Raw genomic sequence first — 13,600 nt, 5'->3', positions numbered from 1 at the left:
AAAACTCATTATAGTTGATAAATCTTTCCTTACTTGCTTCTGATAATTTCATGCAGAAAGTGAAGTTTAGACAGTCTTTCACTTTTTACATCTTGCACTGCTTTCAGCTGTGAATAGCTGAAATTATCAGAAGCAAGTAAGGAAAGATTTATCAACTATAAAGAGTTTTATGTCATGCAAAATTGTGATTTAGACTCTAAAGTATCAACTGCAAGAGACAAGATTTTGGATCAACTATTTTGAGGCCCTCGGTATTATAAAGAAGGGTTCTTTATGGAAAACTGGTGCCTTGAGTGTCTGGCGGTTGCATCCGCCAACCGCCTTCAGCTCTCGCCTCCTCCAGCACCAGACACACGCACAAGCCTGAACTGCCTCCGAGGGTTACCTTACATTCTGGAACGCTGCCCGCCTCACTGCTGTAACCTCACGCAAGCGCTTTCCTGCGTCTGTACGCGATTGTGAGGTGGAGTGGAGAGGACAATTGCATACAGAGGCAGGAAAGCGCTTGCGTGAGGTTACAGCGACTGCCGGATGCTTAACCCTTTCAGGACCAAGGGACATATTTGTCCCATAACTTAAAAATCCTATAAATTTTGATTGGGATAGTCTACAGTTCTAAATTTGATATGTACGGATTCCATATGATACTGCCTTTATGTAAACAAACTGGTTCCGACATTCATTCATTAGCGTCGTTGCCAGATTGACGAGAAGATTCACTTGCCACACTGTCCATAAGCCAGAAGTGTGATTTTTTTTAAAAAAAATAATGATATTTCACAAAAAAAATCAATTTTTTGGCATCTGCAAGCCCTTTTTACCATAAAAATGTCATCAAAACCACAAAAATTGGCCTACGATCCTTATGGTCCTGAAAGGGTTAAGGCACAAGTTTTCCATAAAGAATCATTCTTTATAATACTGAGGGCCTCAAAATAGTACCTGGCGGGCTGCGAGTTTGAGACCACCGCTTAAAATCCTGTAAATGTGTTCATTTCAATCTGGCCCACTTGATATAGTAACTGCAATCATTTAACTGTGTTATAAGGGGGTTATGGAGGGGGTGGGGGGACAGTCCACCCTGGGTGTGGTCTTCCTAAGGGCGTTCATCTCTCCTCCTTGCCATGCACGTGCGCCCTTTGCCTTTCCCTGTACCTTTTTTATTTCTCCAGCATGAGGTTGCTTCCCGTGTCGGCATCTGCACTCTCTCTGATGTCACGTCCGAGACCCGCGCTTAGGCAGTGACCTCAAAGGACGAGTTGACACCGACATGGGCACGCTGCTCATGCCGGAGAACTTAAAAAGGGAAGGGGACATGGCAGGGGGGGGGAGAAGGAGGTGCCACCTCCCCAGGCGCCACTCACCCTGTGTGTTACTCAGTTGTCTCATTTATGGAATTTGCCACTGCCGATAGACCAAACTTAAGTGAGTTTTTATAATACATCCTTGAAGCCTTGTAGAATCAATATTACTATTAATTTTTTTTCCCAAAGAATCATAAGAACATAAGCAATGCCTCCACTGGGTCAGACCTGAGGTCCATCGTGCCCAGCAGTCCGCAGTAATCCTCTATCTCTACCCCTCTATCCCCTTTTCCAGCAGGAAATTGTCCAATCCTTTCTTGAACCCCAGTACCGTACTCTGCCCTTTTACGCTCTCTGGAAGCGCATTGGCTAAGGCTCTTAACATTTGCATCTCCTCTTCCTATTGGCTAAGGCTCTTTGCACCTGAATTGTGATGTCATAGAGCTTTATGGTTATAGAAACCTAGAAACATGATGGCAGATAAAGGCCAAATGGCCCATCCAGAGCATCCACTATCTCCTCCTCTCCCATAAGAACATAAGCAATGCCTCTGTTGGGTCAGACCTGAGGTCCATCGTGCCCAGCAGTCCGCTCATGCGGCGGCCCAACAGGTCCAGGACCTGTGCAGTAATCTTCTATCTATACCCCTCTATCCCCATTTCCAGTAGGAATTTGTCCAATCCTTTCTTGAACCCCAGTACCGTACTCTGCCCTTTTACGCTCTCTGGAAGCGCATTCAAAATAAATATACAGAGTATACAGATAATTATTATAAATATACGATTATACAAAAGATAACTCAAACATGAAACAGACTAGTTGTACATATTGCAGTTAATAACCGAGGAGATGTTATTGATTATAAGCCAATACAACCAGTGCCTCATGCCAAACAAATCCAGCAGGGCCAGTACATAGAATTTCAGCTGAAAGTAGACACGCTCATTCCTTAGAGTATGGAGACCTGTTCAACGTTATTATGATTTAGATCATTGACATAAATTACTTCAACGTAATATCCATAAAATATATATTGAGTCATTTCTTATCATTTAATTACTATTAATTTTTAATGTTTAATACTCAAGCAGGTTGAGGTGGTTTCCAAAATTAGTAGTATGTCTAAGCTTGAAATTTTTGGGTGGCCTTTGGCCCTTTATATGAAAATAGTTGGAGACCACAGCTTTGTATTCAGAACTGACGTACATAGCTTTGCAGCTGGATGCACTAATGAAGCTTTCCTCGGATGTCTTCCTCCCCCCCCCCCCCTCCCATCTAGGCCTTCATCTTCCACAGGGCCTCCCTCTTCCGGTCGCCCTTCTACGCCAGCCAGAGTCCCGCTCACTGAGAGATCTCTGGCTGCCAAGCCTAAGGTTTTGGCGACATCTAGTGCCCAAGGTGCAGCATTGCCGCCAAGGAAAGCTACGGACCACCTTACAAAGAAAGGTAGGAGAAACCAGATGGCTACTCTGGCAGCAAAACAAAAGTCAGCTCACGGTTGGGATTTCCTATTTCAGAGATTACCTAATGCATGTGGTTTTACTTTTCTGTCAAAGCATTTCATGTACAATCATGTACAACCAAAAACATTGCCTCTTGCTATTACCAGTGTTATCAGTGGTTTGTCACAAGGTTTTTGGGCCTGTTCTTTTTTATTGATGAAGAGCTGTCTGGTAGACATCCCTGATGTAATGGATAACATGGGGAAGGACCTAGCGAAGCTTGAAGAATGGACCAGAAGTTGACAGCTAAGATTTAATGCTAAAAAATACAAGGTCATATCATATGGGCTGCAAAACCCCAAAGGACTGGTACAGTTTAGGGAGTGAAGAATTTTTGTGCATGAAAGAGGAGTGGGACTTGGGTGTGATTGCATGTGATGATGTTAAGGTGACCAAACAGGTTGGAAATGCTATGGCGAAAGCTAGAAGGATGCTAGGGTGAATAGGGAGAGGTATAGCCAGTAGGAATAAGGAGATATTGATGCCCCTGTATAAGACTTTGGTAGACCTCATTTAGAATATTGTGTACAATTCTGGAGGCTGCACCTTTAAAAAGATGTAAAAAGGATGGAGTCAGTCCAGAGGAAGGCTACTAAAATGGTGATTGGTCTTCGTCATAAGGCGTATGGGGACAGACTTAAAGATCTCAATCTGTATTCTTTGGAAGAAAGATGGGAGAGGGGAAGTATGACAAAGACATTTAGATACCTACTCATCTTTCTTTGTATTATTTGTGAGTTTGCCCTTTTGTGTTCCGTGGGGGGAGGGGGGGGAGGGTGGTAGCCTGCTGTTTCCTCCATGTTGCTACCCCTCCCCCCCAAATGTTTTTTTATTTGCTAAAGTGTTCTGTGAAGAATATAATGGTTATACACATGCACACGTCCAGCTTCATAACACAGCAGTCAGCCTTGTGCCACTCAGAGGAGCCAACTTTTCAAAATGGCTGGGGGTGCTCAACTCAGTACACATTCCCTATGGGCACAACTGGCCGAGCCATATGTCCATGTATTGCTTGGGAAGCCTCTCTTCCTCATCCCCACCAATATAATCCACCTTGCTTTTCTTCTTTTCCCTCCCCATCACAACCCACCCATCCAACAGTCATATCCACTCCGGCAGGACGCTTCTTTGATTTTTGTGAAAGTCTCTTTCAGTTTGAGACTTGACTATAGGTCCACTCCATTCCAGAACTTTATCAGACCATGGATGGCCAAACTTGCATATCCTGGTGACTACGGGCCTGGAAGAGAATGGCAAAATACAAGCTGACCCCTTCCCTCCCCACCCTTGACCCAACCCAACCCAACTCAACTAGCACAGAAATCTGTACTTTTGCATCTGTAGGTTTGTCTTATATCCTCAGTCTCTGTTTATTGCATCTTCTCTTTAGCTTCCTCTCTGCCTTCATGTTCTTTCTTTCATTTCTCTTTACTCCATGTCTTTAACTCTCCATAGTTTATCTCTTTACCATCTCATCTCACTTCCTTCTAATGTCACCTTCATGTAGTGAGAGTAGAAGGCACCCCTCCCCCCTGCTCCCTCATCATGCCTTCACCCTCCCTTCCCCGTACCTCTTTAAATCTTCGCCAGCGTGAGCCGCTTCTCTGGCCTGCTGCTTGCACTGGCATTGGCTTTCCCTCTGATATCATCTGCTGGCCCTGTGACCCCCAGAAGCGATTTCAGAGAGGAGAATTTGCTTACACATGTCTCTTCCTTCATCATAGCTCATACTCTCTCCCTGGCTTCCTCTCACAGGCTACTTTACTCACACAGTTCCCAGTTGTTGACTCCATAACTCAACCTCTCTTCCCTTTAGAGCTTTCAGACACGTCCAACTCTTTACAGCAATATTCTCTCTCTTTTGACTCCCTTTACCCCTTCCTAGCTCCTCTCTCCACAGCTCCACGACCAGAGCCTGTCTTGTTCACCCATTCTTCTCCCCCTTACAGTTCCTTTGTGTTTCTTCTAGCATTCTCTCGCCCAGGCAGTGACTCCTTCCTCTTCCTCTCCCTACAACTCCACTCTCAGCCCGTCTCCATCAACCAGCCTCTCTTCCAGCCCTTCACAGCATAATTCTTCCTGTCAGAAATCCTTTCAATCCCCTTTACCCCTTCCTAGCCAAACTGCAGTCCTGAAAGGCCACAAACTAGCCAGGTTTTCAGGATATTCCTAATGATTACTCAGATGATCTTGAAAACCTGACTGTTTTGCAGCCCTCCATTATTGCAGTTTGACACCTCTGGAACCAAACTCCTCATAAGACAGCTTCCAAACTACCCAGTTCCAGGAGGGAAAATTGGAGCCAGTCCTGGATTTCTAACCCTATTCTGGTGCATTATGGGACCCACAACACTGATTTCAATGGGTAGGAAACAGGAACTACAAATCCCACACTCCTTGGGACATAAGTTCACAACCAGGACTTGCCAACAAGACTTCCTGGAACTGGATAAGTTGACAGCTGTTTTGTAAAGGCAGGAAGTGCATTTCTTCTCCTTTAATTCCAACTCCTCTACTTCAAAAACTTCCATCTGTTCAGGACCTGGGACTGAGACTCCAGCTAATGAGTTTGACTGGATAGCACAGCCCTGGAAACTTGGAGTGAGTTTGGGAATGGAGAGCATATTGTCATATGCGGATGACATCTTACTCTTTGCATCAATGAACTTAGTTACCCTATTCAGTCCACCATGAAGATACTGGGTGTAACTCTAGATCAATGCCTAACCATGAAAGACCAGGTGGACTCCTTAATCAGAAAGGGTTTTTTCACTCTCTGGAAACTTAGATCCATTAAATCATACTTTGATACGTCAGCATTCAGAATCCTAGTGCAATCCCTCGTACTAAGTCAACTTGACTACTGCAACATCGCCTACTTAGCAATCTCCCAAAAAAATATGCGACGTCTTCAAATAATGCAAAACGCAGCGGTCAAACTTATCTTCGGGCTAAAGAAATTCGATCATGTAACACCCTACTACCGGCAGTTGCACTGGTTGCCAACGGAAGCACGCGTAAAGTTTAAATTCACCTGCCTCTGCTTCAAAGTACTATATGGACTAGCCCCAAAATACATAACGGACCTTTTCTCCTTTTCCACCAACAAACGCAAGAGAAGCACACATTCAAACTTCGTTTCCCCTCCAGTTAGAGGCTGCAAACTAAAAAAACACCATGAACACCTTCTCTTACATTGGGCGGCATTATGAGGTAAGGACCTAGAGCAATTGCTCTCGCCCACTACTTACGAGGAATTTAGGAAGCGTCTAAAAACATACCTGTTCCTGAAACACCTAGACAACTGACCTGTTCTTCTCTCTTGTACTCACTCACTCTTTCCGCTCTTAAGTCCAATTATTCTGTACCTTCTCTAATCTTTCGTAAACTGCATAGAACTTCACGGTATTGCGGTATATAAACTGTTATTAACCAAACTGACGCTCCTTAGAAAATCTCTGATAATATAGGAAAAATCCAAGCATGCTTAAAAACTAAAACTAGACGCCATTAAAACTAAAGTCCTCTATTTCCACAATGCCCAACATCAGCACCACCAAGCGTCATGCTCAAGTCGGGTGCCATACTTACTGTAGAAAAAACCTCCACAATTGTAGGCTGTATACTAGACTCCACCTTATCCATGGAGCCGCAAGTATCCCATCTTCAAAAGAAAGCCCTCTTCACCATGAAACAACTAAGACTCATTAGGCCATACTTCTACCAGCATCACTTTGCAACCATTGTCCACATGATGATTCTATCCCAACTGGATGACTGCAACTCCGCCTACCCGGGAATCAATGCCACCCTCACCCACAAAATGTAACTGATTCAAAACACTGCAGTAAGACTCATCTTTGGTCTGAAAAAATAAGACTCCATTTCAACCCACCGCAAACAACTCCACTGGTTACCCATCACAGCTCATATAAAATTCAAAACATCCAGTATCATGCATCACATAATCTACGGTAACTCGCCAGTCCCACTCATCAATCTCTTAACAGATGCATGGTCCAGCTCACGAAGAATTCTTAACAGGATCCAATTGAACCTCCCCTCGACAAAAAGTCTTAAGTACATAAGAATCTTCCAATCCATGTTCATCTTCCTCGGAGTTAAAATCTGAAATGAACTCACAGAGACTATAAGAACGGACACCAACCACAACCTATTTTCAAAGAAACTGAAAACGTCACTCTTTGACAACTAATCTTCTAAGATCATCATAAGAACATAAGAATTGTCGCTGTTGGATCAGACCAGTGGTCCATCGTGCTCAGCAGTCCGCTCTCGCGGCAGCCCCCAGGTCAAAGACCAATGCCCTAACTGAGACCAGCTCTACCTGCGTACATTCCGGTTCAGCAGGAACTTGTCTAACTTTGTTTTGAATCCCTGGAGGGTGTTTTCCCCTATAACAGCCTCCAGAAGAGCATTCCAGTTTTCCACCACTCTCTGGGTGAAGAAGAACTTCCTTACGTTTGTACGGAATCTATCCTCTTTCAATTTTAGAGAGTGCCCTCCCATTCTCCCTACCTTGGAGAGGGTGAACAATCTGGCTTTATCTATTAAGTCTATTCCCTTCATTATCTTGAATGTTTATATCATGTCCCCTCTCAGTCTCCTCTTTTCAAGGGAGAAGAGGCCCAGTTTATCTAACCTCTCACCTAAGTTTTAGGTTTCCTGTCCCCCCTACCCTACCCTTTCCCTTTCTTTCCTAAAGTCACCTAGAGCTTGATTAGGTGTGCGCGACACACAATTATTAGATTAGATTAGTAAAGATCAGGATACTGGGGAGGTTTTCTTATGAGGGGGGAATAAGAAAGAGACTTTTCCATTAAACCATCCTCTTCCAGGAGGTGGAATATAAGCTCAGGGGGTCAGGACACTATCTTGTTAGAGATGTGAAGGAAACTGTCTTGCTGGAAGGTTAAAGGGAAAGTCTTTTATTGGATATTCAGATATGAGCAAATGATGATATGTGTCATTATATATTTGAAACACAAATGTGCTCTAGTGACAGGCTCAAGGGGAAAGTCAGGGGTGTATGGGGGGGGGGGGGGGAGAGAGATGAAAGGGCAATCCGGGGAGGTGGGGAGGGTGACAACAGTATAATTTTATGGTTTATGATGGGAAAGGGAAGCCAGATATTTGTTAAGTCCTGTTGGGTGGGTTCCAAATATTTCATCATTTTAACGTCAAAGGTTCTAGTTCCTGGATGGTTTTTAAGTTTCCTTTTAGAATTCTTCCCATAAAGTCATTCATGCAGTGCCCTGGTCTGGCAACATTGGCGCCTGTTTTCAGCGCTTAAATATGTCTTTCAAGTGAGAACAATTTGAAAGGCTTATATTTAAAGGTGCAGAATGACACTGATGTGTACCTCACTTCCAGATTTGTCTGGCCATGTCTCCCCCTTGCTTTTGGTCTCACAGCGCACATATAATTTGCATGCCATTAGTATTGAGTATTGGGGAGCTATTTTTCTGTGATATTCATGCATTATGGATCCAACACTATTTGCTATAGCACCGAGTGAGAATCGGCCCCTCCTGGAGTAGTAGCTGAAGAAATTTTATGATTCTTCTCAGTCTTTCCAACTCTGTAAGGGACACTCCCTCTGTGGGTTTCTTTTTCCTGGGTGTTTTGGGTTGTGTTCTTGTTGTTTGAAGGATTCAGTAAGGATTTTGAGGTGTTTGTCTCTTGGGTCAGAGCAGATGAAGTGGTATTGTGTGACTTGGCTGTGTAATGGATTTTTTTGGGATGTGAAAGATGGAAGCTGGAGTTGTGGAGTAACTACATCTTTCGGTTGATTTTCTATAGTTTGTATGTAGCTGTTGTTCAGAGAGACTATGGTGTCTAGAAAGCAGGTGCATAGCCAGACACTCAATTTTGGGTGGGCCCAGGTGCCCCACAGGTAATCCAGTCTCTTCCTCTCCTGCCAACCCAGAGGCAATCTGCTATCTCAACTCCCTCCCCCTCCCCCCCAACGCTTACCTTTTAAAGACCAGATCTTCACACGCATCAAAGAGCACGACAGATACACACTACTCACACCGGCTCCACAGCCTTCCTTCTGATGTGCTCTGCCTACGCGGAAAATGGAAGTTACATCAGAAGGAAGGCTGAGGGGATGGTGTGAGCAATGTGTACTGTTTCCATCATTCTGTTCACAGCTGGCGAAGATCTGCTCTTTAAATGTTACACAGGAGGGAGAGGTGGTGGGAGTCTTCAGCCGGCGGGGCTTGGGAATACTCCCCAGTCATCTCATAGAAAAGTTGCTACTGGGCGGGCCTGAGCCCACCAGGGCCCACCCATAAAAACGTCAAACAATTTTACAGCTTTCAATACATGCCATCCTTCAATCAACTTTAAAATTGACTACTCCTCAGAGGTTTAGTCTGAAAAGGACAGAGGCTGGGAGAGACAGTTCTGCCATGATAAGGTTTGCATATTGTGGTGCCATGCCCATGATTTCCAGATAGGTATCATTATTTAAACAGACATAGTTGTGAGTTAGAATACATTTGATTCATTTTGTAATAGTTTTGGGTGGCCCAAGGGGAATATTGCTTAGATCCATAAGACGCTGGTAAAAATTTAACCTTCTCAAAACATGCCTCTAAAAGTCTGAATATGTTCTACCTGAGGTAGATAAGATATGGTTACAATTTGAAGTAGTTTGGGACAAATTTAGAGGTCGCTCATGGTCCTACAATATCCTCCTAATGTGGCTGGTTTTTCGTAACAATGTAGCCATGTGGTTAGAAACTGTTACTTCCTTAATAGTGGTTGGATACTAAATAGCTCTTCTTTGTTATTGACAACTTGGTGTGATAAATAAGCCATTGAAAACTGAGTTGATGCCATTTCCGAGGGCTGAAGTATGGCTGCTAGGGAAGGCCCCGATGAACCGTCCCGTTCATATCTTCCAACCAACGGGAATGTTCTTCGAGTGATGACGGTCGTACACCCTGACAAAAAGGCAGCTCATCTGGCCGTGTTCAAGGGCTTGGAAATTTGGCAGCGGCGAATAACAAGGAGAACTTATGTCTTTGGTGTTCTTGACGCAAATGGCCAAGAAGAGGCTCAACAATTTCTGGTTAAAAATCTGCAAACTACCAGTATTTGAAGCAGTCGGCATCGTCCGTGACTCTGCTGAAAGAGGTGATATGATCCATCTCTCCAATCTGCTCAGGGCTGGGTCTGAATGGATGAGACCTGAAGGATTTACTGCCCTGTGAAAAGCTGGCAACCTACTGGGATCCCACCAATCTTTTCCTCTGAATGCATTCAACAGAAACCAGACATGAGACAACTGCTCTCTATTCCATCGCTTAGAATAATAGGCACACGACGCAATGATATGTTCTCCGTGAAAGCCCCTACATTATGGAACTCTCTTCCAAATTTTATTAAAAATGAAACAGACCTTGTCTCTTTTAAGAAAATTTTAAAGACATACTTATTTCAAGATGCTTTTGATGCATGAAAAGTAATACTTCAGGTTTCCATATTTTTTTTTTTCTATTAAAACCCGCTACTACCCAATGTATTTTCCCATTGATGTTAAATTCTAAATATAAAAATTGTAACTTTTCCCCTCCTTCCCAACCTTTCTTGTTTGTCCAATGTTATTTGTCTTTTGTTTAAAATTGTTACTCTAATTGTATTACCACATCCTTGTGGTTTTTAAAATGTACATCGCTTAGATATTGTTATAAGCGATTCATCAAATGAATATTAAACTTGAAACTTGAAACTTGAGACACTGGCTCTGTACTGGGGGGGAAAGAAAGACAGACACTGGAGAAGATCAAGGACTTCACCTGAGTTGTAACACCTGACAGGATTAAAGTAGATTATAGAAAACTTATTCTATTAGGATTTGAGCTGAAAAGGATAAATATAAGTTCCGAAAAGCTCTTGGTGTGAAAACCTGGCTGGCTCAAGGGTTGAGTGCTGGGTTAGTAACTGGAGGCTGAGGGTTCAACTCTCAGCTAGGGAAGAGTGCAGATTGGTTGGAAGAGAGGACCGGAGCAGTGAGAGGACTGCAGCAGTGGAAAGAGAGGTGGATGAGGTAAAGGGGGAGAGAGAGTGGAGGGAGAGCAGAAAAGAGTGAACCTAGTTTTTCCAAAAAATCAAATATACGCCTTTTCAAAAAAAAAAAAGCATAACCCTTTTTTTTCTTTTCCTCCAATCCACCATCTCACTCCCACTACGCAGCCTTTTCTCTTCCACTCCTCTCTGCAGATCCCATCTGCACTCTTCTCTGCAGATCGCATCTGCACTCTGCCCTAGCTGAGGGTTGAACCCTCAGCCTCCAGTTACTAACCCAGCACTCAACCCTTGAGCCAGCCAGGCTTTCACACTAAGAACTGTTCGGAACTTATATTTATCCTTTTCTGAGCTCAAATCCTAGTAGTTGAGGCAAGAAAATATTTAAGTCCTACTCCTTAGCTGAGACTTGAACCCTCAGCCTCTAGTTACTAACCCAGCACTCAACCCTTGAGCCAGACAAGTTTTCACAGCAAGAATTTTTCGGAACTTATATTTATCCTTTTCTGAGCTCAAATCCTTGTAGTTGACACAAAAAACTTTGCCCCTACTCCTTAGTTGAGGCTTTCCTCTAATCCACACTGGACTGACAAAGGGTGGCTCACTTTTTCTCCCCCTTATAACTTTCAGGCCTTGATTTGGAGTCAAAATTCAAACAGCCAGTTATGGGAGTTGAACCCAGGACTCTTTGGTGCAAGGTGACAAACTTTTCCTCTAGTCCACCACTGAACTAATGAAGGTTGGCCCACTTTTTCTCCCTCTTATACTTCTCCTTCCTTGATTTGGATTTAAAATTCAAAAAGCTGGTTATTGGAGTTGAATCCAGGACTCTTTGGTGCAAGGTAACAAACTTTTCCTCTAGTCCACCACTGAAGTAATGAAGATTGGCCCACTTTTTCTCCCTCTTATACTTCTTCCTTGATTTGGATTTAAAATTAAAACAGCCGATCATGGGAGTTGAACCCAGGATTCTTTGGTGCAAGGTAACAATCTTTTCCTCTAGTCCACCACTGAACTAATGAAGGGTGGCCCACTTTTTCTCCCTCTTATACTTCTCCTTCCTTGATTTGGATTTAAAATTCAAAAAGCTGGTCATGGGAGTTGAATCCAGGACTCTTTGGTGTACAGTAACAAACTTTTCCTCTAGTCCACCACTGAACTAATGAAGGTGGTTCCACTTTTTCACCCCTTTATAACTTTCATGCCTTGATTTGGATTTAAAATTTAAACAGCCAGTCATGGGAGTTGAACCCAGGACTCTTTGGTGCAAGGTAACAATCTTTTCCTCTAGTCCACCACTGAACTAATGAAGATGGATCCACTTTTTCACCCCTTTATAACTTTCATGCCTTGATTTGGATTTAAAATTCAAAAAGCCAGTCATGGGAGTTGAACCAAGGACTCTTTGGTGCAAGGTAACAATCTTTTCCTCTAGTCCACCACTAAACTAATGAAGGTTGGCCCACTTTTTCTCCCTCATATACTTCTCCTTCCTTGATTTGGATTTAAAATTCAAAAAGCCAGTCATGGGAGTTGAACCCAGGACTCTTTGGTGCAAGGTAACAATCTTTTCCTCTAGTCCACCACTGAACTAATGAAGATGGATCCACTTTTTCACCCCTTTATACTTCTCCTTCCTTGATTTGGATTTAAAATTCAAAAAGTCAGTCATGGGAGTTGAACCCAGGACTCTTTGGTGCAAGGTAATAAACTTTTCCTCTAGTCCACCACTGAACTAATGAAGGTTGGCTCACTTTTTCTCCCTCTTATACTTCTCCTTCCTTGATTTGGATTTAAAATTCAAAAAGCTGGTCATGGGAGTTGAACCCAGGACTCTTTGGTGCAAGGTAACAATCTTTTCCTCTAGTCCACCACTGAACTAATAAAGGGTGGCCCACTTTTTCTCCCTCATATACTTCTTCCTTGATTTGGATTTAAAATTCAAAAAGCCAGTCATGGGAGTTGAACCCAGGACTCTTTGGTGCAAGGTAACAATCTTTTCCTCTAGTCCACCACTGAACTAATGAAGGGTAGCTCACTTTTTCTCCCCCTTATACTTCTCCTTCCTGGATTTTGGTTTAAAACTGAAAACAACTCATCAAGCAAGGGATTTGATCCCATGACCAAAAGCTGCTCATTGTCTCCTTCTTATACCTCTCATACCCTGATTTGGATTTAAAATTCAATCAACTGATCAAGCAGGGGACTTGAACTCATGAGGTTTAGGACCACAGGCAGGAGCACAACCATCAGGCCACACATTACTCCATATTACTGCTATTCATTTTTGTCTCTCTTATACCTCTTATTCTCTGATTTGGCTTTAAAATTAAGTTGATTGATCAAGCAGGGGATTTTAACCCATGACAATTGGGTAATAAGGCAGATACAGGTCCAACAGGCCACAAATAATTTCATACTCAAGGGTTTTCTTTTTTTCCCCTCTTAAACCTCTCAATTCCATAATTTGGTTTTAAAATTCAATCAGTAGCTCTAGCCTGGGAGTTGAACTGACAACATTTGGGACCCAAAGCAAGGGCACCTCCACTAGGCCACAAGCTACTCTCTGTTAATATGGTTTATTTTTCTCCCTCTTATACCTCTTGTTCCCTGATTTGGCTTTACAATAACTGGAAAGCCCTGAGCTATGAGAGAATTTGAACATACAGCCTCTTATTATACAAGCAAGACCATCTCAGAGGCCACCACTGACCCAGCAGGGCCAAGGCTCCTCTT

At 43.2% G+C, this 13,600-nt stretch overlaps 1 protein-coding gene across 1 annotated transcript in view; it reads left to right on the top strand.

The window, feature by feature from the left end:
• The window catches only part of LOC117350718 (titin homolog), a 46,105-nt gene that overhangs the window by 20,336 nt on the left and 12,169 nt on the right, over positions 1–13,600 (top strand). Inside the window, exon 4 of the mRNA XM_033925238.1 lies at positions 2,584–2,750. Within this exon, the coding sequence (XP_033781129.1) occupies positions 2,584–2,750 (167 nt within the window). The remainder of the gene's footprint in view (positions 1–2,583; positions 2,751–13,600) is intronic.

This window comes from Geotrypetes seraphini, chromosome 16 (assembly GCF_902459505.1).
Source record: "Geotrypetes seraphini chromosome 16, aGeoSer1.1, whole genome shotgun sequence".
Classification (NCBI taxonomy): Eukaryota; Metazoa; Chordata; class Amphibia; order Gymnophiona; family Dermophiidae; genus Geotrypetes; species Geotrypetes seraphini.
Note: the sequence above shows the minus strand (reverse complement) of the source record. Positions and strands in the feature narration are given on the sequence as shown.